General features: G+C 44.6%; 1 protein-coding gene across 13 annotated transcripts in view; it reads right to left on the bottom strand.

Moving 5' to 3' along the window:
• Sorbs1 (sorbin and SH3 domain containing 1) overlaps window positions 1–22,794 on the bottom strand; it is a 233,015-nt gene that overhangs the window by 96,958 nt on the left and 113,263 nt on the right. For 7 of the 13 annotated variants that reach the window (XM_047552720.1, XM_047552716.1, XM_047552719.1 and 4 more), the window contains 4 exons: window positions 16,829–16,883; window positions 13,317–13,382; window positions 9,995–10,090; window positions 7,526–7,654 (listed from right to left, as the gene is read on the bottom strand). In XM_047552720.1, coding sequence (XP_047408676.1) covers window positions 7,526–7,654; window positions 9,995–10,090; window positions 13,317–13,382; window positions 16,829–16,838 — 301 coding nt within the window. In that variant the 5' untranslated portion in view covers window positions 16,839–16,883. The remainder of the gene's footprint in view (window positions 1–7,525; window positions 7,655–9,994; window positions 10,091–13,316; window positions 13,383–16,828; window positions 16,884–22,794) is intronic. The other 6 variants (XM_047552727.1, XM_047552724.1, XM_047552726.1 and 3 more) reach the window with 1 other exon arrangement.

Genomic DNA, 22,794 nt, shown 5'->3' on the forward strand with positions numbered 1-22,794 from the left:
AATACTATAGCTCTCGCAGCCCACACTTCCATTTCTATGTAGGTCCCTTAGTGACTGGAGATGGACTTTCCAGATGTTGAGTGGGGAGGTACAAACATTTACTGAATACCTTTTAAGTGCCAGACACTGTGATACTTTTACGCTTACTTACTATTTAATTTAGTGTATATGCCAACTCTGGAAGGTAGGTAATAACCCTACTTTGTAGATGAGATAATGGAGACTATCCAAATGACTCCCAAAGCCACACAGCCTTACATAGAAGGGATAAAGCAGTCGGTTCAGGGTCTCCAGATTCCAAGTGCAGCATCCTGCTCACACCCAACTATACCATGAGCCACAAAGAAGCAGCTATATTCCAGGATGGTGGTAGGAGCCAAAAGAGCAAGATAAGGCAGGGGTAAAGGTTTTAAGTGATTTGCATCCATGTACAGTAGAGATCTACCTACATCAGAAGCATGGGGAAGCTTTGTTAAAATACAGATTACTGAGACCCACTTCCAGTCTTTCTGGTTTCAATGGGTGAGAGGTAAGGCCCAAGAATTTGCATTTTTAACAAGTTCCTAGTGATGCTGAGGCTGGTGGTCCACAGTCTACAAGAACCAATGATACAAGGTTCACTCAAAAATATCCTGAATTTGACCTTATTGTTTCCTCCCTCAAAATTACTTGGTTATTTACTCTTTATATATACATATATATTTTATTACTTGTTTGTTTGGTACTGGGGATTGAACTCAAGGGCATTCTACTTCATTTTTCAGTTCTTTTTATCTTTTATTTTGAGACAGGGCCTTACTAAGTTGCTGAGGCAGGCCTTGAACTTTCAATCTTTCTGCCTCAGCCTCCTGAAGAGCTGGGATTTTAGGTGTGTGCCATCATGCCTGGCTCAGTTACATACTCCTTTAACAAGTTACCTGTAACATCTCTGCCACTCCCTGTGGACAATTCATTAGCTATTTGTCATCTCCCCCTGTGACCACACAGTCAGGAAATTTAAAGACTTGTGTTTTGCTCACATTATTGCTTGTATGACTGGGACAAATTTGTTAACCAAACCAAATTTCACTTTCCTCATATATAAAATATAATCCTTACCTCAGGTACTCCTCATAGGGTTGCTGAGGACCCAGAGATCAGGTAGGTAAATGTGAAAGTGTACGTTTAACATTTACTGGTGCCACCAATGAAGTGCCTGGCCCAAAGAAATTCTTCCATCTGGCAAGCCCCCAAACATAGGTGACGCATTGACAAAATGACGATGACCCTCTATCCTCACTTTTACCATCCCATCTTCTTTCTAAATTACTTTTTTTTTTTTTTTTTTTTTTTTTTGGTGTTGGAGATTGAACCCAGGGCCCTAAGCATGTTAAGCAAGTTCTCTGCCACCAAGCTACATCCCCAGCCCTAAATTACTATTTCCTTGTCTACCTTTGTCAGGTCATTTTTTTTTTTAAATGGATTAGGTTTATGTATACACTAAATGTCAACAGGTTCTGATTGAGGGATGACTCAGTGAAGGATGTAAATTTTGTACACGGGTTTGCAATACAGTATTTTGCCCACTTTTTGGTTCCCAGTTGAGATGGTTCTCTTCAAGTGACACTAGCAAACAGACTTGTCATGGAAAGTCAAAGTATGATTGCCCACGCAAGACTCTAGGTATCGTAAAAGCCCTCTTCCTCCGTTTTGTTCATTGTACATCCTGCACAGATGACCTGGCCTCATCTGTGAAATACACACAGACTCTCTTTTGAGTCACAAAAGTAAATGGGCATGAAGTATATGCTTTATAAAATTAGAATCCAAAGAATAAGGGGGAAAATCTACATAGACATAGAGTCACTGATCTCTGCCATTTGATAAATAGCTCATGAACATAAGATCCTTGGGGATCTTCCCCTTTTTTCCCTCTCATTCCAGATCTTTGAAACTGCTCCTTTTACCCTGGCCCCAAATAGCAGTTCCCAGGATTTCTTAGGCGATTCCCTCTCCCCTGTTAAAGGGGAGGTGCATTTCTGATGTTTCATCGTCCTTCACCTGTTACCTTGTCTTCCGCACCTGGAGATTGATAGCAGCCCAGGGCCAATTGTGCTTGAGTGTAGCAGGATGAAATTTTCCATATATAATCATCAATTATTAACACTTGATTGAAGAAACTGTCAAAATGCTGCTTTCAATAAACATTACCTCAGAGCTCCCTAGATAGTATGGAGGCTTTGGAAACGTGGGTCCTCAATAAGATTTGAAACATAATTTATTTTGCCTTATCTTTTCTTCCACTGTTCTTTATTTATAATCTTTTCTGGTTTGCAACTATAATTTCATTTTGATGAGTGTGTGTATATGTGTGTGTGTGTGTGTGTGTGTGTGTTTGGACTATCAGTTCTTGGGATCTTAGGATAATTTTCACTGAGTCCGCCTTGATGTGTTCTGGTAGAATACTCAAGAGATAGATGGCAAGTGTTAAAAACAGGTGTAAGGGCGTTCTCCAACTTAATTTTCTTTTATTTATGCTGTGTAATAGAGAATTTAATTTATCCCAAAAAGAGGTCTGGGCTTTGCCCTCTGCTTCTGGGAGGTAATCTCACACTAAGTCCCTGGAATCTCATAACTGAGAGGAATAGCTTTGTCTATCTAAGGGCTCTGAGCCACACCAGCAATGGGATTTGGGTGGGGGCTTGGAGCCAACAGGCACTCCACCTTCTAATGAGATCTGCCAGGTGGGTGGTGGAGCATGCAGTGAAAATTCTGGACACAAAGGCCTGGGTAAACTTTCTGACTGGCAACACCCAGAGCATACTGTCATACGCTGATTCTGGGAAACAACCTCTAACTTCCCCAGACTCTACACTACGCACTTCTCTTGGCTGATTTTAATCTCTACCCTTTCCCTATAAGAAACTGTAACTGTGAGCCTAACAGTTGCAGTGAGTTACATGAGTCCTTCTTTGAACCTGAAGGTCATTTGGGAAATCCCTTGAATTTGCAGCTGGGTATCAGAAGTGAGGGTGCTCTCTTGTAGAAACTTTCCCCTCCAATTCTGTTGACTTAATTCTCACACTTTTACTCATAAAAATCCACTCTGGTTTAATGGGGATAGGGGGTACTTTTAACTGTTTCAATGTCAAATTTCTTATATTTTTCTGCTGCTGCCTATCTGGAGAGCAAATGTGAGAGTCAAATCAGAGGAAATGAGTTGATTGTAGGTGCAAGAATCTTCATGTCCAAAACTAACTTGTAGTGAACAAGTCAGGCAGTAAGGATTGGGGCCAACTGACATAGAATTTATAAATGTTAAGGGCTGAACTGGACCTTAGCATTGGAGTCAGAACACAGGAGCTGATGTATCAAGTCAAAAACTCTTCAGGCTTACACCAGACAGGAGCCTGGCATTGCACCCACCACCAGCTCAAGCTCCCCACCTCCCTTGAGTTAAAGCACTACAGCCTGGGACATAAGTGGAGTCACTCTGAAACGGCAGGGCCAGCACACAGATCTGTCCAGGCAATGAGTTCAGGAAACAAGGATAAGGTAATGAAGCTTCTCCCAGGGGCAGGGAGTCAGCACTAGAATTATAGCCATTCTTTTTAGATGGTTCTAATCCAAAAACCAAGGTCCACAATCAGAGATGAGGAAACGGGCTAGGAAGCCGTGTTCAGGGACCTAGAGTCCAGTTACCATTCAAAAGCAGGAATCTGGAGAGTGGGTTTAAACTGAGCATCTACGAGGGCTTGACCTGTCCCCTGACTCCACCTCAGAGGACATCTCTGTCCTCCTAATGTTTACTTGGAAGCAGATGACTCCCAAATTCATACCTTGGACTCCAAATTTCCAAATTCCCATTAGAAATGTTCTCTTAGAAGCCCTTCCCTTGCCAGGAAACTCAACGTGTCTAAAAACGAATTTCAACATTCCTTTCAACCCCTTCACAAATCCCCCAACTCCTGAGAGCCACGGCAGTCCTAGGAAACAAAGGAAGACACCACCCGGCCAGCAACGAGTCCTCTCTCTCATTGAACCTGTTTTTTTCATCCTCCTCAGTACATTTTGCCCTGATCTTCATCCTTGTGGCCACCACCTGGCCCAGGCCTCATAACCTCAAAACAAAATTATTTCAATTCTTCAGCAGTCTCCAGACCTACCAAAACTAGGATGGTTACCATTAAAGAACAACTTACTATGGGCTGGGCACTGTGCTATGCTTGATATGACACAGCTCATTGAATCCCAACGACTCTATCATCCCCACCTTACAGATGAGAAAACTGAAGCCCTCTAAGGTTGGCTAATTTGCTCATATCACAAACACAGTAAACGGCAGAGCCGAGCTTGACAGAGGACTCCACATCTCTAGGGCTATACCATCTCTCCCAGGATGAGGGAGTTGGAGCAAGAAGTAAAAATAGGTGGTACCTAAAATGTGGTTCCTGAGTGGACACTTCAAGACAGGAGCCTCCAGTCTAAGCAAATAACCTATAGGGATATAAAGAGGTGGTAAATCCACAGAGCAAGGCCGAGAGGAGGCAGACGGAGCCACTAGGGGACAGATGCTGGCCTTGGTGATAAGGGAGGAAGCTGATTGCCATCTGACATTGGCTATCCAAGGGCAGTGGGAGGAGGAAGCAGGCCCAGTCCTTGGCAAGAACCACTCACTGCCTCACACTTGTCCAGGCTGGACATAGCTGTCTGCAAATACTGATTAAGTGTTTTTGTGAGACCAGTCAAGACCCAGGGGCTCCCAGGCTCCAAGACAGACTGGTGTGAGCTGGCAAGTTGTCATGCGGAGGTTCAAAAGGAGGGAGTAGGCAGCAATGAGAGGAGGGCAAAGAGCCATGAGGACACAGCCAAACTCCAGAGCCTGCAGGATGCCAGCCCACAGGCAGTACGGTGTGAGGACGAGATCCCTATTCTTAAATGTTCCATCTCTACGGTCATACCCTCTTTTAACCTCAACCCGAGCATTGGCGCATTCTAGCCTGCTCTGTACTTTTAATAAGGATTTGTGGGTTTTTTGTTTCCTCTACTCAAACCCGGCTTGTTCCTTTCCACCCAAACTGCCTAAGAGTACAATTTTAAATTTACACCCAGTCAATAGTATTCTATTTGTGCTGGGTTAATTTCCAACTTCTCCAAGGTCACGGGGCATTTTGGAACCAGGAAGGCTTGGAAAGCATCTTGCCCAAGTTCCTCATACTTTATATGGGCTTCAAAATCGCTGTGACTGAACCATAGCCAGAAAGCAGGGTAGCTGGCCACAAGCCCCACCTGACTCTTCTGTTGTGACAAACTGCCTTTTGCCCTTGCTAAGCACCCAGAATTACTCTTTTCCTTTTTTCCTCTCTTCTTTCCTTTTCTTATCACAATTCCTACCATTTGCTTAGAATCTGGCACACACGTGATGCTGAATGAATGTATGTTCATTTGGATTCAGTGATCTCAACTTATCAGGAGAAAGATACTATGATTAATTTACCATAAGGTGCACATGACTGATAGCTATCTCTTAGTTCTTCTGAGTAGAATTTTAAAATAATTCGGTAACGATTTGGTGGAATCTTTTTTCACCAAAATTAGTTGGTAGGAATTCATAAGCTTCAGAATTTTCCTAGGACAAGAAAGCGCTTCCTAGACCCCTACAATCCACACACAGCTCTGTAAGCCCAAGCCTTACAGAAGAGGTGCATTTGTGCTCTACATTGGTGCCACACTGCAACCACTAGAGGGAGCTCAAGGCTCCCTCTCCTCCACCGCCTCCACTCAAGGCCTGAGAATGGGCCAGGTTGAGATCATTCGGCTGGACCTGGGGCTGCAGGAATGGCTTTTCTCTTTGGATCCTTTGGTACTCTCTTACCCACATGCCCTCCAGCTTGGGAGCTGCCAGGACCAGAGAGGATGGTTTAAGTGAGCCTTGGAAAGAAATAATTTTGCCTTTTCTTCTTGTCCCCACATTTCCTAGAGAAGAGAGTAGTAAACTGCAATGGGTTGGGAATTAGATGTTGGCACAGGACCAAAAAGCCACGATCACTTTTTAGTGCCGCAGGTTGGTCAGGCCTTCCCTGGGCCTAGGGAGAAAGAAGCCCTCCACAGGTACCAACACTATGATTGAGGGGCTTGTGCTCCAAACCTGGCCTGGTCTGTCCTCAAGTATCTGCCTCAGCAGGTGCTGGAACAGGAAGAAAGTCAGGTTTCAGGACGCTGGGCCTAACTATCCTGCATAATTCCATCTTATCACAACACATGCCTCCTATTATACCAAAAGGGCTTGCATATCCTACTTCCTTTCCTCTCTGGTTCCAAGGGAGTGGTGGTCAGTTCCTCATTTCAATTTCTCTTTATTCAAGAAAAAAGAAAACTTCCATCCCCTAGCAGCAGTTCTCAATGTGGTCCCTGGTCCAGCAGCCTCAGATCTATAAGCAAGAATCACAAATTCTAAAACTCTGGACTGGGGCCCAGCAACCTGTGCTTTAACTCCAGACAATTCTGATAGAGAGAGAGCATGAGAACCAAGGCCCTGCAGAGAAGAAAGGGGCTGGTCTCCCCCAAACTTCCTGCCCATGGAACCACAAAGTCAGCATTTCCCAATTCCAAAATACTTGGGCTGTGAAAAGCCCTGACCAGAGAGGCCAAACTAATCCTAATCTAATAACAGCAGCTAACACCTAATAGTTTATTCCATGCCACCAGACCTGGTACAAAGCACTTCACATCCTTCTCATCCATCCTTCTTGTGAGGCAGGTATTGCAATCCACCACATGCCACAGCTGAGATCATTAGGACTGAGAGAAAGAGTAACTCGCCCAAGGTTGCACAGCCACCAGGTGGCGGAGGCAGGATGTGAACGCAGATCTGCAGGATTACAAAGTCCCAGGTCTAAACCTCAACACCATGAAACAGACACTCAGGTTTCCCATGTTGTAAATCAGGGTGGGCAGGGGACTTCACATGGGTTTCTTTGGTCTCCACTTGGCTCAGAGTCTGCACTGGCCTTTGAACTGCTCTCCTGATTCCGCTCTTTCGGGTGCCTGGGCCCACCCTTAGCCTGAGCCCTGTTGCCTCTGCTTTCCAGGGAGCGAGTTCATTCAGCCACTTGCACTGCTTAGTATCCCCTGGCTTCTTCTCCAGCCCAGCCATGCCCAATCAGGTCACAGCCAACTTCTCAGAAGCAGGGGTGAGCTCAGAGAGGCCTCACCTATGGCCTATCTTATCAAACCCTAAGCCACCTCTGTCCACATGAATACAATCTGCAGAGCACTGGTCCACGTGACAGGGCAATTTATTCAGTGGAAGCTAAGATAAAATGGAGGTTAATGTTGTGATTCACATGAAACACATGACAACATGTCAGTCCAGGCCTTGGACCAACGGCCATCACAGAAGGGACAAGGAGTTGACTGTCGCAGGAACCCTTGAAAAACTCAGCAGCTGGTTGATGAATTTGTAACTCCCTCAGAAAAAGCAGGCTAGCCTCCTGCCCTTCCCATAGAGCTCTGCAATCTGCCCCCAGTCTTACGAGCAGCGCACCTGGCTTACTTTCATGTTGCGGGGTTTCCTGAGGGCTCACAGGGCTACCACTTGGGAATTCCCTGTAGGAGGATGAGGCCCGGAGAGTCACAGCTCCCTTTCCAGTGCAGATTTTTGTAGGATCCATGTCTGAAAAGAAAATACCCAAAAGTGAAGACTGAATCCAAGACTCCTGGGGGATTAAAATGACAATCAGTTAGCAAATTGTTACAACCAGGGAATGAGATGAACCTGGTTACAGCTATGCACAGTCTCAAACATTTGTGGCTAATGAAATTAATCTGTGGGTGGTGGAAAGGGAAAAATCACATTCTCAGGGGTTTATGGCTCATCATGAGATTAGGGGGAAATGGAGGCAACAGTCAGCTCTGAGTATATGTATGAGTTACCGTATCAGCTCAAAACATTTGGAAATGAAAGCAGGTTTATTCCTTTTATTAGATGAAGTTTAGGTTGGTGAATGGATTTCTAGCTAATTAGTAAGGCGCAGTTCAAAAAAGCATTTATGAAAGATCTCTTGAGTTTCCAGAGTATCCTTCTTACAAAAGAGCAAGCTGGCAACATAAAGAGTTAGGGGGATGTTCTGAGAATCACTGCTCTCTGAAGTTCTCCAACAGGAAAAAAGAAAGAACAAGTCTTCTCAAACCTCTAAGTCAAGACCCTGAAATGAATCTGGAGGACATGCTGCTTATGGGTGGGACTTCCATTCCAACTGTAATGAAGAACACTCACACTGAGAAAGACTGGAGACTCAGTGCCCCAAGTGGACAGTATCCTTGGAACCTCTGCTGAGTCTCCACGGGGTCTCCAACCTCCTCTACAGTTTCACAAGGGCCTAATAACAGACCCAGGACATCCTTGTTTCTTTGAGGATTTCAAAATACAGTAGTCACTCTAACCCAATGGGGATATGTTCCAAGACCCTCCGTGAACACCTGAAATCACAGATAGTACTAACCCCTAGATATGCTATATATAGATACTCAGAACTACTATGATAAAGCCCCAGAGATTAAACACAGTAAGAGATTAACAATAACTATTAATGAAATAGAGCAATTGTAAATTTATAACATAATAAAACTTATTTAAGACTTGTGAATTGCTTATTTTTAGAATTTTGCATGTAATACCTTTGAACCACAGTTGATCACAGGTAACTAAAACCATAGAAAGTGAAATTGCAGTTTGGAGGAATTACTGTAAACTTCAAAAGATCTACATGCCTATCCTCCAGGAAAATCAGTAACAAGGAGGCAGGAAACTGGTGCAGACCATGCAATTCTAGAAGGCACATGTGCCAAATGTTTCTTTTTGTACAGCTGAGCTAAGCTAAACTCCACTCCACACTTTTTTTCCCCTCCAAATTGCTCAAAGCCTGAATCCCTGACCTAAAATCTCAATGCTTAGGATTATAGGCTAAAGCTCAGGGTGTGCATTTGCACAGGACATGAGCTCAGTGTCCGACTGCTCCCCATTCCTAAGCTAGGGCAGAGAGAAGCAATTCCTCTTTTCTCCTTGCTTTCCATTCTAGCAGTCCCTTTCCAACAACTCTGAAGAATCACCCGTGCTACAGAAAAGGACAGTTCTGCCCTCTTCGCCTGCTCCGCTGAAAAGTAAACTACAGAACTCACAACACATGGCAGAGCAGGCAGTAGCTTTGGAGAGGATCTTACCTGTCCACCTGTGAAGAGGGTAAATGACTAATGTCACAAAACTATTAGGAAAAATGCTTCATGGTCATTTCAGAAAAATGAAGGGCAAACTGGCAGATCCACAGCCCACCCGAAGATTGTGAGACAGCCAGAAATGCCCAGCTTCTGGAAGCACTATGGGATGCAATGTGGCTGGCCTCACTTGTCTCACTTGGTACAGAAGGAAGCTGTGAGTCAGAGCTGACATCTGAACTGACATTTTTACTGGGCCTCGCCTCCTCCCCACCCTGCAGGCAGGAAGTAACTGCAGGTGAAGCTGGGGAGGGGCTGGGTGCTCTGGGAAACAGCCCAGAGCATCACAGAGGCAAGTCAAGGTTTAGCATCTACAGCAGCTGCTTCAAAGTCAGCCCAAGTCAGAGGTTCCCTGTGAGGCCAGGTTATTCTCCAGGATTTTTCATTTAAGTATTGGGAGTTGTAAACCTATAGGAAGAGCCTGGCAAGTCGACACAGACCCACTCCAGACCAAATGCCCAGCCTCCCAACTGACCCTTCTCCTAGTGGACGGAAGGCAAGGCCATTGTCTGCAGTTCTTCTCCTTGTTCTTGTTCTCTCTCTCTCTCTCTCTCTCACACACACACACACACACACACACACACACACACACACACACACGAAGAAAGGAAACAAACAGGAAGAGAGGGAGGATGCCTCCTGAGCATGCAAGGATTAAGCCTCAAAGTATGTGTTAGAAGAAAAAAGGAGCCATGCATGATCTAACAATGAGAAAGAAAGGAACCAACCCAAGGCGAGATACCTGGAGGGAGTACTAGGCCTGAAGCGTTTTTCACTGTCTTCACAGGAATTATTTTAACAGTAGAAATAGAGCGTGTGCGTAAAGGGTCGGCAGTTGCTGAAAACACAAAAGGGTAAATGGTGCATCCAGAAGGAACATTTGGGAAACACTCAGGCAGTTGAGGAACTGAGCAGGGACAATAGGAGGAAGTCGCCTACACATGAAGAACAATACAAAGAGCAGTAGATGCAGTAATCAAAAATAACCTGCTTTCTCTCTTTAGAGTTCTGGGCCAAGTCGCAGAAGCCTGCCTCCAACCATCACCCAAATACATTGGTCAGTGTTTACCAGTGCCTCCTGCCACACCGGGAGCGTGCCAAGCTCTGGACAAAGAGATGTACAGAGACACAGATGGCCTGGCAAGTAGAGGAAGGGTGTGCAATCAGGGTCCAGGGTCCAGAATGTCGGGTGGTCTGCTCTGTAGCAAGGGCTCTGAGGAGAGGGCTGTGGCCCAAAGGCTCCAGATGAGTGGAGCTAGGAAAGGAACAAGTTTGTGGGTTGCCTGGTCCCTTCAATCATCGGAACTGCTTCCCCAGATCAAAACTTCTGGGGTCCTGGGCCCACTCTGACAATCATTACCCTCTGGTCCCAAGCAAATCAGAACCCCCATCTGTTTGGAAACAGATGGTCTTGCTTAAACCTACCCTTCCCTGGGAAAGAGTTGCCAAGTATCCAAGTGCATGCTGAAGACGAGGCAGACTGAGTCACAACACAAGATCCCAATGCCCAGCTGAGCTAAAGCAGAGCAGGGTTCACAGCCTGGGATTCGAGGAGGGCTGTGTCCTCAAGGTCAGTGTACTCCCACTTGTCTGTCTACAGTGTCTCTGGCCTCCCTGCCTGCCCAGGCTCTGATCTCAATGGGAGCACATCCCCAAGCCTCTTGTGAGGCTTCATTTATGGCAGCAAATGAAGAAAGGTCAGAGCTCTTGTGCTATGATGCCAGAGTTGCTCCAACAAGTGATGCCCAGAGGTCTCAGGGCCCAGAGTCACAGAATAACAAGGGGGTAGTACTGCTTGGATAAAAGATTGTCACTGCTGAATCAAACATCATGCTGGTGAAACCAAGATTGTCAAAGGGACAGGAGGGAGGGTAGTTGGGAGGCCCCTTGGTGGTAGGCAGTATACCTCCAGCCCATCACCTAATGCTTCATAAGGCATATGACAGTTATATGCCTATGTCCATCAATAACTAAGTTAATAATGACAATTCTGCACACAGTAGGATACAAATGAGCTTTCACAGCAATCCTATTGACTATGCCTTATAATCACCTGGGAAACTGGCTGGGTGGGAGATTTGTTACTGTTTTCAGAGGAAGAAGCCTTAGGCTTAGCCAACCATGCAGTTCTCAAGTGCAGAGGCTGAGACTAGAGTTTAGCTATCCTGGTTCCTGGTTATGTGACCTCCAGAGACACCCCACCCCATGACTTCAGGTTACACCTGCCTCCTTGTTTCCAGACAAAGATGAGTCTTACTAAGGAGAGAGTAGAACTCACCTCCACCTTCCACCCTCCTCCCACCTCCTTATGTCACTTACATAAATGAATTTACAGGGACAGAGCTGATGGCCCCACATCTTTACTTTAAAAACTAATGAGGCCACCACCCCTCTCTGTGCTCCTCATCAGATGCTTGACACTCCCCTGCAAACACTCCACAAGTATGGCCCACAATGTCCCCTAAGTGCTGCTGCATCAAGATTGTTCAAGACCCTAAGAAAACAGTAGACACAGTCCCACACCAAGAGTAGCCAGGCAGGGAGGCAGGAAGAACAGAACAGCAGCAGGACACCTTCTGCCCCTAAGGAGCCCACCTCCAAGTCAACTGAGAGTCCCAGAGTCCCCAACTCCTCCTGCTGTCTCTCCCTTCTCTCCCTGGTTGCTTCCTTCTGGGTTTATACCTGGCCATGTCTCAAAAGGAATCTTGGCTGCACTAGATGGGAATTACAAAGGCCAAACACGTCAAACTCTCTGGCATTATTCTTCAGGAGATCTTGCATTTTGGCTTAAATGGCCCATACCAGGATTTTTTTTTTTTTTTCCTTCCTGATTCCATAAATATAGCTGAATGAGCAGTCAGAGAATCATTAGAGCCCAGGATGGGAAGCAGAAATAAACACTGCAGATCATGAACTCCCTCATTTATAGAGAAGAGAATTCACACCCTTAAAGATAAAAAGACCTCCCAAGACATCTCTGTTTGTGAGGGTAGAATGCGCACTTGAATCACTTCTCATTACTCCAACTTAAGCCTTCTGTCACTCCACACTACAAAAGTGGTGCCAGGAACCAGATGTGGTAGCACATGCCTGTCACCCCAGACTCAGGAGGCTGAGGCAGGAGGATCAGAAGTTTGAGGACAGCCTCAGCAACTCAGTGAGACTCTGTCTCAAAATAAAAAATAAAAATGGCTGGGGATGAAGCTCAGTGGTTAAGTGCCCCTGGATTCATTCCCCAATACTGAAAAGAAAAAAAAAGGAAAAAGTGGTGCCAGGAATCCACTGCTAGGCTGTCTGGATGGCCACATTAAGCAACCAGGAAAGTCTTCTGAGCAAACAGGACCTCAAAGTTCATCTTATCCATTACTCACTTCACATTTAAATCTCTTTTCCAAAAGAAGTTTTTAATGTTTTTACTAGGGTGTTATAGTTATATATAATAGCCTGGTTCATTTAGACATATTCATCCATGCATATAATATAATTTGCTCCAATTCAATCCCCAGTACTTCCCCTTTCCCTCCCCTTGCCCATGATTACCATCCTCAGTATTTAAAAACTTGAAATATGAGAGTTGAGTGGTAGAGTGCTTGCCTAGCACATAAGAGGCCCTTGGTTCCAACCTAAGCACCACAAAAAAAAAAAAAAAAAAAAATCTGAAAATATGAGAGAATGTGCATGAAACTAAAACTGATTGCACTGAAATAATTTCTTTTAATGATCTAGGGTCTTGCCTCACAGGCTGTGAAAGTTTCCCTATTTACCAGCAAGGGTGAAATGCAAGATAAGGGAGATTTCAGGGTGATGGGTGCCAAATACTCAAGGCATGGCACATGTATTTGACCCATCCTAGTAAGCTAGAGACAGCTTTCAGCACAGCATCTCATAGCCTGAGACCAGTGAGAATCAAGAACACAGGTCATTGTAGGGAACTGGTCTCTAATTCACCACCTAATATGACAGTGATGCTCCCCGCAGGGAAGCGAGGTGGCCCAACCCATATACTGTGTGCCTTCTAGAAATGCTGTTCAGTCCCAACCCAGTCTTCTCTTCAAGAGCCTCACCTTTGTCTTGCCCATTGCTACCAGGTGCCAAGCCGTTCACAACAGCTTTAGAAGTACCATCACATTCTGAAAGAAAGAAAAGGAACGTGAGCCTTTGTAACCATACCTCTCAACATTCACTGAGTCCCATCATGTGGTACAAGGTGCTGGGGACAGAGTCAAGAGACAGCAGAAGGGTCCTGCCCCTAAAGTCCCTGGAGTGGCTCTATCCACCATCACACATGTCCCATCGGTTTTCTCAGACTTGAGATAGGCCCCCTACGGCATCTTGGGAGACTTCCAAGAAAGCTGTGTGGCCTGAACCAGGCAGGATACAAAATCTATTTAGAGATGGGAAGTAAGTTGTGGGTGATGGTGATGTAAATTCTATTATCTTCTTCCTCCTTGATGTGCTTCCTTTTCTTTTCTTTTTTTCTTTCTTTTTTTTTTTTTTTTTGGTAGTTGTTATTTTGGGTTTTATTATTTTTGTTTTTGTTTCTGATTTATGTGGTCTTAGGGATTGGACCCAGGGGTGTTCCATCACTAAGTTACATCCTCAGCCCTTTATATTTTGAAACGGGGTCTAAGTTGCCCAGGTTGACCTCAAAATTATGATCTTCCTGCCTCAGCCTCCCCACCAGGCATGTGCCACCATGTCAACTGTGGCTTCTTTTCTGACATTTAAAAAAAAAAAATCTGTCTAACTCCTCTAAAATGGCACCTCCTATCTGAACAGGGCCTGTCTACCTGCTCAAAGCCAGCTCCAAGGCACCCTCGCGCACCCACAGTGCACCACGTCAGACAATCGGATGGAATCCTTGGGTTCCCTGACATGTGCCCTCACCCTGTCCCATGCCAAGCTTGTCAAAGTCATGCCACCCTTTCCATGACTTGTCTTTAGACACTTCCTCTCCTCACTGCCCCAGTTCAGGTCCTATGCCACTGTCCCCGAGATGCCCTGACCTCCTGACCACCCTGCCTGCCTCCTTTCCTTCCCTTCTCTACCCCAACACTTACCTGCATCCTGAGAGCACTTTCTAGACCCTGACCTAACCACCTCCTTGCATGAGGAGCCTGGGTGCAGGAGAGATGGAAACAAGATGGGACTCTGCCACAAGGTTCTCTGGGCCTTTTCCTTTAAACGTACTGTATTTCACCTCAGATTTGAAAATTAAGATTGGGGAGTTTAGTCTGGGAATTCGATCATGTAGAATATTATTTCCATAGGGAAAAAATGTATTCCAGGTTCCCAAAAGTACAGAAATGATTGTTTGGGATACAAATTTTTAGTAAGTAGGGTGACCTGCATCTTGGCATACAGGGTTATATTCAAATTAACAAACCAACATTCTTTATTTCCCAGCCACAGAATAATGATTTATTTAAATTTCAAAAACATACAAAACTTAAATATATATTTTTAGAGATATAAAGATAATAAAATCATAAAAAAGGGGAAAGATAAACATAAGACTCAGGATTATGGTATTGCTGCAGAAGTTGAAAAAGAATAGATTGGAGGAAGAAATATATAAAACAGAGATATTCATTAATTAATTCTAAACCATGTAAAATTTATCAAGTGTTTCAGCAAAATTTTGAACAAACCAACATTCTTGATTAAAAACCAACCACCCAGTCCACAAGCCTCAAGGGCTACCAGCTACCCGAAGGACGGAGCCTGAGCAACTCAACTTGGATTCAAGGCCCTCTGCCCACCTGTCCAAGCCCTTCCCCCCTGCATTTCACTTCTCTCCCTGCTGACTATGCTGGTCTCAACTGAGTGGATTGGAGACTTTCTGACTTACAGGTCTTGGTTCCTATTAGGTCCTTGGCCAGGAATGCCTCCTCCCCTTTCCTTACTTCAGAAAAGCCTGTGCATCTGAAAGGCTCACCTTGAATATCACCTCCTCTGTGTCAGCTGTGATTTTCCTTAGTTCTGCTTAGCTGCAGACAACACTGATATGTTCCTGGCTCACTAGTCTCCTAGGTCCCACCCAGGTCTTCATCCCAAAATAGATGGCACAGGGCAGGGAAGATAGGCAGGAGTGCTTGAAGGCAGCCCCAACAGCAAAGAGCCAACCAAGCTACAAACATAATCATAACTATAATTCTTCAAAGAATCTGTCTGCTTGGGTCCACGGATCTAGGCTCAGTGTTCCATAATTAGCATTTCAGTTTATCCTTTAGACCTAGCCCTTTGCAGCTAAGAGTTAGGAACTTCTATAGATAAGAATACTGATGCACAGAGAGAATGTCCGGCCTACCCAAGATCATTAAGCTGGAATTTGAACTGCCCCAGGTCACCTTCTTTCCTTACAACTAAAATAATTTGGTTTCCTGATTTGTTTTATAGCCTATGTCCCCAAATGCTGGGCCTGAAGCCAGTCCCAAACCTCAGTAATGCGCCTGGCTAAGATTTCCACCCTACCTAGGTTCTTAACAATCAGTCTACTGAAAGGCTGGACACCCAATAAACTACAGGAACAGGTCAGCCTGGCTGCAGCCAGCACCACACATGGGGAGGGCCAGGGGCCCTGCTCACCAGTGCCCTGGACTTCCTCAGTGCTAGCCCCAAGGTTGCCTCTTGTTCCTCACCCACATCTACCTGCAGATGAAGACTCATTCTCTTGGATGCCAAATATCACTTGAACCCCCACTTCTGAGATAGGTAGAATAGCCTTGGTAAGAAGGCCAGAAATCTAAGTACAGAAAACATCCCAAGTTCCATCACCCCATCATGTTATTTATCCCTTCCCCACTGCCACACCCCACCCTCCCCGCAGCCCCTCCCTCCCTTCTCCACCTCCTCCCCTATGGAAGTCTGTAGCAGAATGCCAGTTTAGGCTAATACTGAGATTGGAAGAGTAAGACACTTGAGGCTCCAGTGCATGCTCCAGAGCCACGTGGGACTAAATCTCCAAAGGGAACTTCTCTGTCTCCAATTGTAGGCTGGAACACTAATAATTCTTAGCTGCACAATAAGCGAGAATCTCTTTCTTTCTCCATCTTCCTTGCCACATGCTTTCCACACCAGTCTGGTACTAAAAATTCTCAAAATTAGTCATTTGGTTAGGTCTTGATTTTTCTATCAACAGTACAACAAAAGGTGAGCCTACATTAAGGAAGAGTTAGATTAGCTTGCCCCCGAGGTAATTACAGTCAACCTGCATACTTTCTCACAGTCTCTCAGATTAAGAAATGCCACTGAAGTGTATACATGTGTCAACACTTATCAGATTATATACTTAAAATATCTGCACTCTGTTGTAAGTCAGTTATATCTCACTAAAAGGAAAGGGGGCTATTGTGAGGATTAGAAAGTAGTGCATGCACAGTGAACAGTACAGTTCTTGACAGTAGATACTCTAAAAAACATTAACAATGTGTGGGGTGATTTATGACAGGTTTGGTGCTTACCCAAGTTTTAAAAAATAAAATGCTGTGGGGTCCTCAGATTATATGGAAAATCTGGGTAAATTGCCCAGTTTTGTAGATTTCACCAAAGAAAGGCAGAGTTTTAAATGACTTACCAGAGCTCATGGTGGTGGCGGGACAGGTCTTCTGCAAGTGGGGTTCTGAACTGCTCTGCAGAAAAACAAACACCACACAATGGAATGGATGCATGGCAGGTTCAAGATAAATCCCTATGGTTAGCATTAAAAACACAAACACGGTAACCCTGGATAAAACAGAGCTGAACCAGGAGTTGCCTAGCCAAGCTTCTGGCTCACAGCTGGCTGCATATTATTGTGACTTGGGCACAGCTTCAACCTACGGTGAAATGCATCCATTTTCATTGTACAATTAAAGTTTTGACAAAAACACATGTCTTAAAACCACCACTACAGTCACAATATATAGCATTTCCATCATCCACAAAAAGCTCCCTTGTACCTCTCTAGAGGGTATACCATCCCACTACCCCGGGACCACTGCTTTCTGTCCTCATTAACGTCTCTCAACAGTGTTTTACAGATTTTGAAACACAGGTATTATATGTACTATGAATAGTGAGGTTTTACTGAACACACATTGTCAGGAAAGCGAGTCCTTGGGTAAGCAGAACCTTGGCACTGGAAGTACTATCCCAAGACCAGCAGCACTGGCATTAGCTAGGAGCTTATTAAAAATGCAGAAACCCAGACTCCATCCAACACCCACTGAATCAGAATCTGCATTTTAGCAAGAACCCATGGGGGTCCCTTTGCACTTGAAAATATATCAGAAAAGACATACAGAAAACATTCCTTGTTCACGAATTATGTAATAGGAATGTCAAAGTAGGGCATAAAGGTCTATATGAGGAGATATGCTTACTTCTCCTTTTTTAACAAGGTGAATTTGGGCACTGGCTTCCCTTCTTGGTTGCTTTGCTTATTATCCTTAAAACTGCCAGAGTAGAATTGTGGAGGTGAAAAGAAAAATCAGTCGAAGTCCTTCCCTGTAGCCCAAACCAGCACCTACTTTGCCAGTCACTGTCAAATACACCTGAGACTATCCATGACCTTCAATGCCCCTTAGATTGTTCTCTAAGCTGTAGAAACGTGTTCTTTTAGTCAAGGAGCACACAACTTACTGTGTTCGGTACATACTCCCATTTTCCGATCCTACATTTACAATACCTCAGATTGCCTCCCAGAACCAAAAGGGCTGTTGTGAATATCAGCAAATGTTTTTGATTTTATAAATAATTTTCATAATCATTTTTATTATGTTAAGGTTTTATTTACTCAATTTTTAAATCACTATTGAAAGTTTGATTCAACTGTGACGCTGTCTTAACAAACTATTTTTATTTCTTTGCAGTTCTTTCTAATCTTTAAATGCATAAATAACATTTACATAGTCATAAACATATCTGGACAGCTTTGTGTTTTATTTATCTATTGTTATTTATTTATTTATTGCAGTACTGGGGATTGAACCAGGGTCATGAGCATGCTAGGAAAGCACTCTACCACTGAGCCACATCCCTAGCTCCTTAATTTTTAAAAACAGCTATTTCATGAACATTTCTCTGGGTTTCTACAATCAGCATATTCATCACTTTTATGACTGTATACTATTTCACTGAAATAACACTCCATAATCCACTTACCAGTTTCCTCTGTAGAGTCTAGTTTAATTCATCTTAATTTTAAAAATAAGTACAAAGCACACAGCCGCTTAGGCTGGGGAAGAAATGAATAGAGATAATGGAGCTATCATATGAACCAAGCGAAAAGGAGGCTTCAACTCAGGCTGAAGAGTAGTCACTGTCCCTTGTGGGACACAATATAGAAACTATTAACTTCTAAGCGTCGGTCCCACTCTTACTTATAAACCAACCTCAAGTAGACGTGGTCAGGGATAATATTCAAACACTTAACCATCACTTTGCCCCAGCTGTCCACCAACAGGAGCAGACTCCAGTTGCAGTCCTCTCTGGGAGGCCCGCCCCTCGGCTGGTGTTACCCATTCAGTGACTGGATGGAGAGAGGAGAGAAGAATAACAGGAGAGGGGACCCAGGGTGCTATGAAAGAAATTATCTCAGTATTTCAAGGTCTAGCGTGACACTAGCAGACACCAAGGACAACACATGGGTGAGTACTGGCTTTTTGCTTTTAAGGTGGGGGATTCTACTGCATGCTCTACTGGGTGACAGTATGAAACTACAGCAGGTGACATAAAGAAGCAGGGGTCAATTTAAAACAATCAAAACTGCAGCAAGGGTAGCCGTGACCGCTGTGCCAAGGACAAGCCCAAGGTCCAACCTCACTGCCAGTGACAAGAGCAGCCACATCCTGTGCAGACCATTCCAGGGCCTAACTGTGGCTCTGATTCCAGCCTCCTTCAATTCCTGCACAGTTCTGACCACAGTTTTCCAGACTTCCGTAACCCCATGAACACCCAGAATCTTGCCAATAAAACCCTTTTCGGTTGTAATCCACAAGAATTGGGTTCTGGTTATTTGCAATCCAAGAACTTTGATCAGTATCAGAAAGAGGGGAGGAGTCCCAAAGGATTCACCTTACAGGAAACTATTCCTCTCTTCCAAAGTGAGGCCAGCCAGATTTGAATGCTGGGACCCAGCAACGCCTTTGTCTCTACCACCTGAAGAGCTCACAGTCCTGGCAGGTACCTCCAGGGGGCTGCGCAAACTGAACCTGACCAGAAGAATACTGGAACCTCTGACGGCCACATCTAACCCTGCAGTTTCTTTAAAGACAGTGCCACCTATTATAATTAGATGTGGACTTGGGAGTTTATTTTACATAAAAATCTTTCACACCTAACATTTATTTTAAAACCAAGCTGTAAAGAGCTTATTTAGTTGAGTGCATGTTGCACATCTTTGGAACTCTCCCCAAGCCCTCTCCAAAGGAGCCAGGTACCTTGGGGCACAAGCCAAAGGGAAGAACAGTGTCATCTACTGACAAAACCAGACACCTGCAAGTAGACGGGTTTTCCCGGTGGGAAACCTATGCTCTATCACAGTGTGGGTGGGCCAGCAAGAGCAGGGCAGCCATCCTGTGCCCTGGGCTGTGGGGCTCTACCTGACTTTGTCAAAGCACCATAGCATCAGCATGACATTCCATAGAAAGAACAAGATGTGAAGTATCTAGAATTGTGAAGAATGCATCCCGACAGTTAATGGTTCTGCAAAGTCCCTAAGATATTTTGATAACAAAGAATGAATAATTACTAAAAAGCAAAAGCTTCCAGCTGAAATAGGATCAAATTACTGAACATGGATTGTTTAAAAGGGAATGAAAGAAGGTCCTTATAAGGATCGTTTGAGGACTATGACTATGGAGAAATTGAATTTGTACAGCAAAGATTCTTGGAGGAGAAGGAGCTCTCACACAGCCCCTCCAGTTTCTCCTATGAACTACGGTGTTTGACCTCCATAGCTCCTCCCTGTCCCTAATATTAGATTGTAAATTTCTGGAAAAGAATAACTGTGTCTGTCCTCAGCCCTGAGTATACAGTAGATGCTCAATCATGAACTTTGTCCTTCTTTCTATTTAGCCTTGAGAACCTAACTTTGGAGTCTCAACCTGAAAAACAGCCAAGACAACCTCAGTGCTCTTTGGGAGGCAACTCCCCACTCAGACAAAAACCTCACTTAGACTCTGTCTTTGAAACCCAATCTAGGACTTGATTTTATATATTTTCAGCTACTTCCAATGGCTTGTGAAGAATAGAGACGCTCACAAAGCCCCAGAATAACACTCGGCCTTACTTCTTTGTACATTGCTGATCTACCAGGTCGAGAGTCACATTTCTCTAATTTTTCAACAGCTCCTTCTCTTCTCAAGCTCTATTAATGTCACTTCTCTTCAAATGCACTCTCTACATTATTGGAAGGGGTGCAGCAGTCTCTTCAGAAAGTCAGAAAGGATAAACACGGAGTCGCTGACACTTCCTTTCAAGAGGAAGAAACTAGGATAAACTTGACCCTGACATTAACTTTGGTCTGGAATCCTAGGAATGGCTGGGGACTCAGCACACCACAACCTGAAGGTTTCTGTGAAAAGACCAATGTTTCTGGAGAGGGAGCAAGAGGAAAACACATCAGAAAGGCCATCCCCCACATCCTCCCATTTCCTCCGGGAGTCCCTCCAACTTGGTTTCCGTTCTAACCAATTATCTGAAATGGCCTTCAGAAAGGTTTCCAGTGCACACACATGGCCAAGTCCAACGGTTTGTAGTCAGACCTCACTGATCTACCCACTGCAATTAACTCTTTCCCTTCCCTAAAATACTTTCTGGTACTGATTCCTAAGTGTCACCATGAGCTAATTTACATTGGGGCATGAGGAGCCTCCTTTTAGAACAGGGACTTCTGTATTTCTTCTAGGAGTTTAAGAGTCTGAGAGGGTCATGAGCTGGTCCTAATTCCTTCCAAAGTACATGGTTACTTCCTTGAGGGTTTCATCTGGACTAAAGCAAGAAGGATCCATGTGGTTTCCTTTGCCCATTCCCAGAGTTTTCCAACTACACTGGAAGAAGTTTATGAGTTCTCATAGGCCACAAAGTGGGCACCCACCTACCCACTCCCCACCTTCCACATCAACTTGGGGCAACTGTGCTTTTATAAATTTCATTCATTTATATATCCTGAGTTTTCCCTGGGTAAACATATTCTGTGGCTACTACTTTTTAAAAAAAAAGATGATCATAAACCAAACATTTAATTCACTTCCTTATTATCTGGGTGCAGAAACTAAGATTCAGAAAAATAGTCTCCCTTCTTGAATAGGTCCTGCTTTTTACTCCTCCTATGAAGTTCAATATGCTTCCCTCCTACCCCTCTTGTACTTCCTCAGGTCAGCCTCAACCTTTAGTCTCTTATAACCAGTAATGAACTCTGGATGACAATCAGCCCTATACACTTAATAGACCAACTGGTACCTCCTCCTTTAGAACCTTTCAGTGGAACAATGCGAAATCCAGATAACCAGCTATAAAGTCCAGCTGAGTCCATTATTGATCTTTTCCCATCCTTTCTGCCCTGCCTTTGCTGCCTCGTATCCAGCGACCACCAGACAGTGAACACCTAGCACACAGGGCAGGCTCTTATTCACCTCTGCACCCTAATATCTGGTATGGTGTCTCATTCAGAGCAAGCTTCCACTGATGCTGGTGAAGACGTGTCTCTCAAGGGTACCTGTGCAAGGGCATTCAAGATGGCTGAATAGAAAAGGCCACATTCCTAACTGCTCCATGAGATGAGCTTCTCGACAAGGTAGGTTAAAAAAGGTGGGGGGCTTCACTGAGAATTGATACTGGACATTCAAAGTTGATCAGGGACTCAGGAGGTTGGATATAATAAAACAAGGAAGAAATCCCCAGTGCCATCACCACTGCTACCACTAGAGGCACCAGCCAGAGTGGTCCCTCCATTAGCAAAGTGAAGGGATAAGGGAATTAAGGCACGTCTGGGTACAAAGAGATCAGAGATCAAAACACTGCCCAACTAAACTGAAAGTCACAATGCACAATATCCTTGTGCAGAAAAGAAGATGCATCTCTCCTGGCTGCCCACAGGATAGAGGAAGGAACAATTTTGCAGCTGCGGTGCTGAAACTGGCAGATGGGTGAGTTAATTCCTGGCAAACCAAAGTTTGGCCCAAAATATAGGCCTGGCAAACCCACACTGAACAACGTAGAGTGTGCCTAAGTGACCAGGAGAAAATCGAACATGGAGAGGGGTTTATACAGGAGAATACAGATTGTAGAAACCCCCTCCCCACCCTCCCGGCCACAACCAATATGGCCACTTGAAGGACTGGCTGAAAGGGATGGCCTGGCTGGGAATTCGCAGGAATTCAAAAGAGAATGAACCAGAGAGACCAGGAAATGCAGGAAAGATGGGTCACAGAGGGGACTAAGAATTGGCTCCTCCACCATGGAATCCAGGGGGAGATCCCTGGTAGTCTTTCAGCAAGGACCAGCAACTGCTGGGCCCTGGAAATACACTGATTTAAAATCTTTAAACTAATCACCATT

Source organism: Sciurus carolinensis, chromosome 5 (genome assembly GCF_902686445.1).
Source record: "Sciurus carolinensis chromosome 5, mSciCar1.2, whole genome shotgun sequence".
NCBI classification, from domain to species: Eukaryota; Metazoa; Chordata; class Mammalia; order Rodentia; family Sciuridae; genus Sciurus; species Sciurus carolinensis.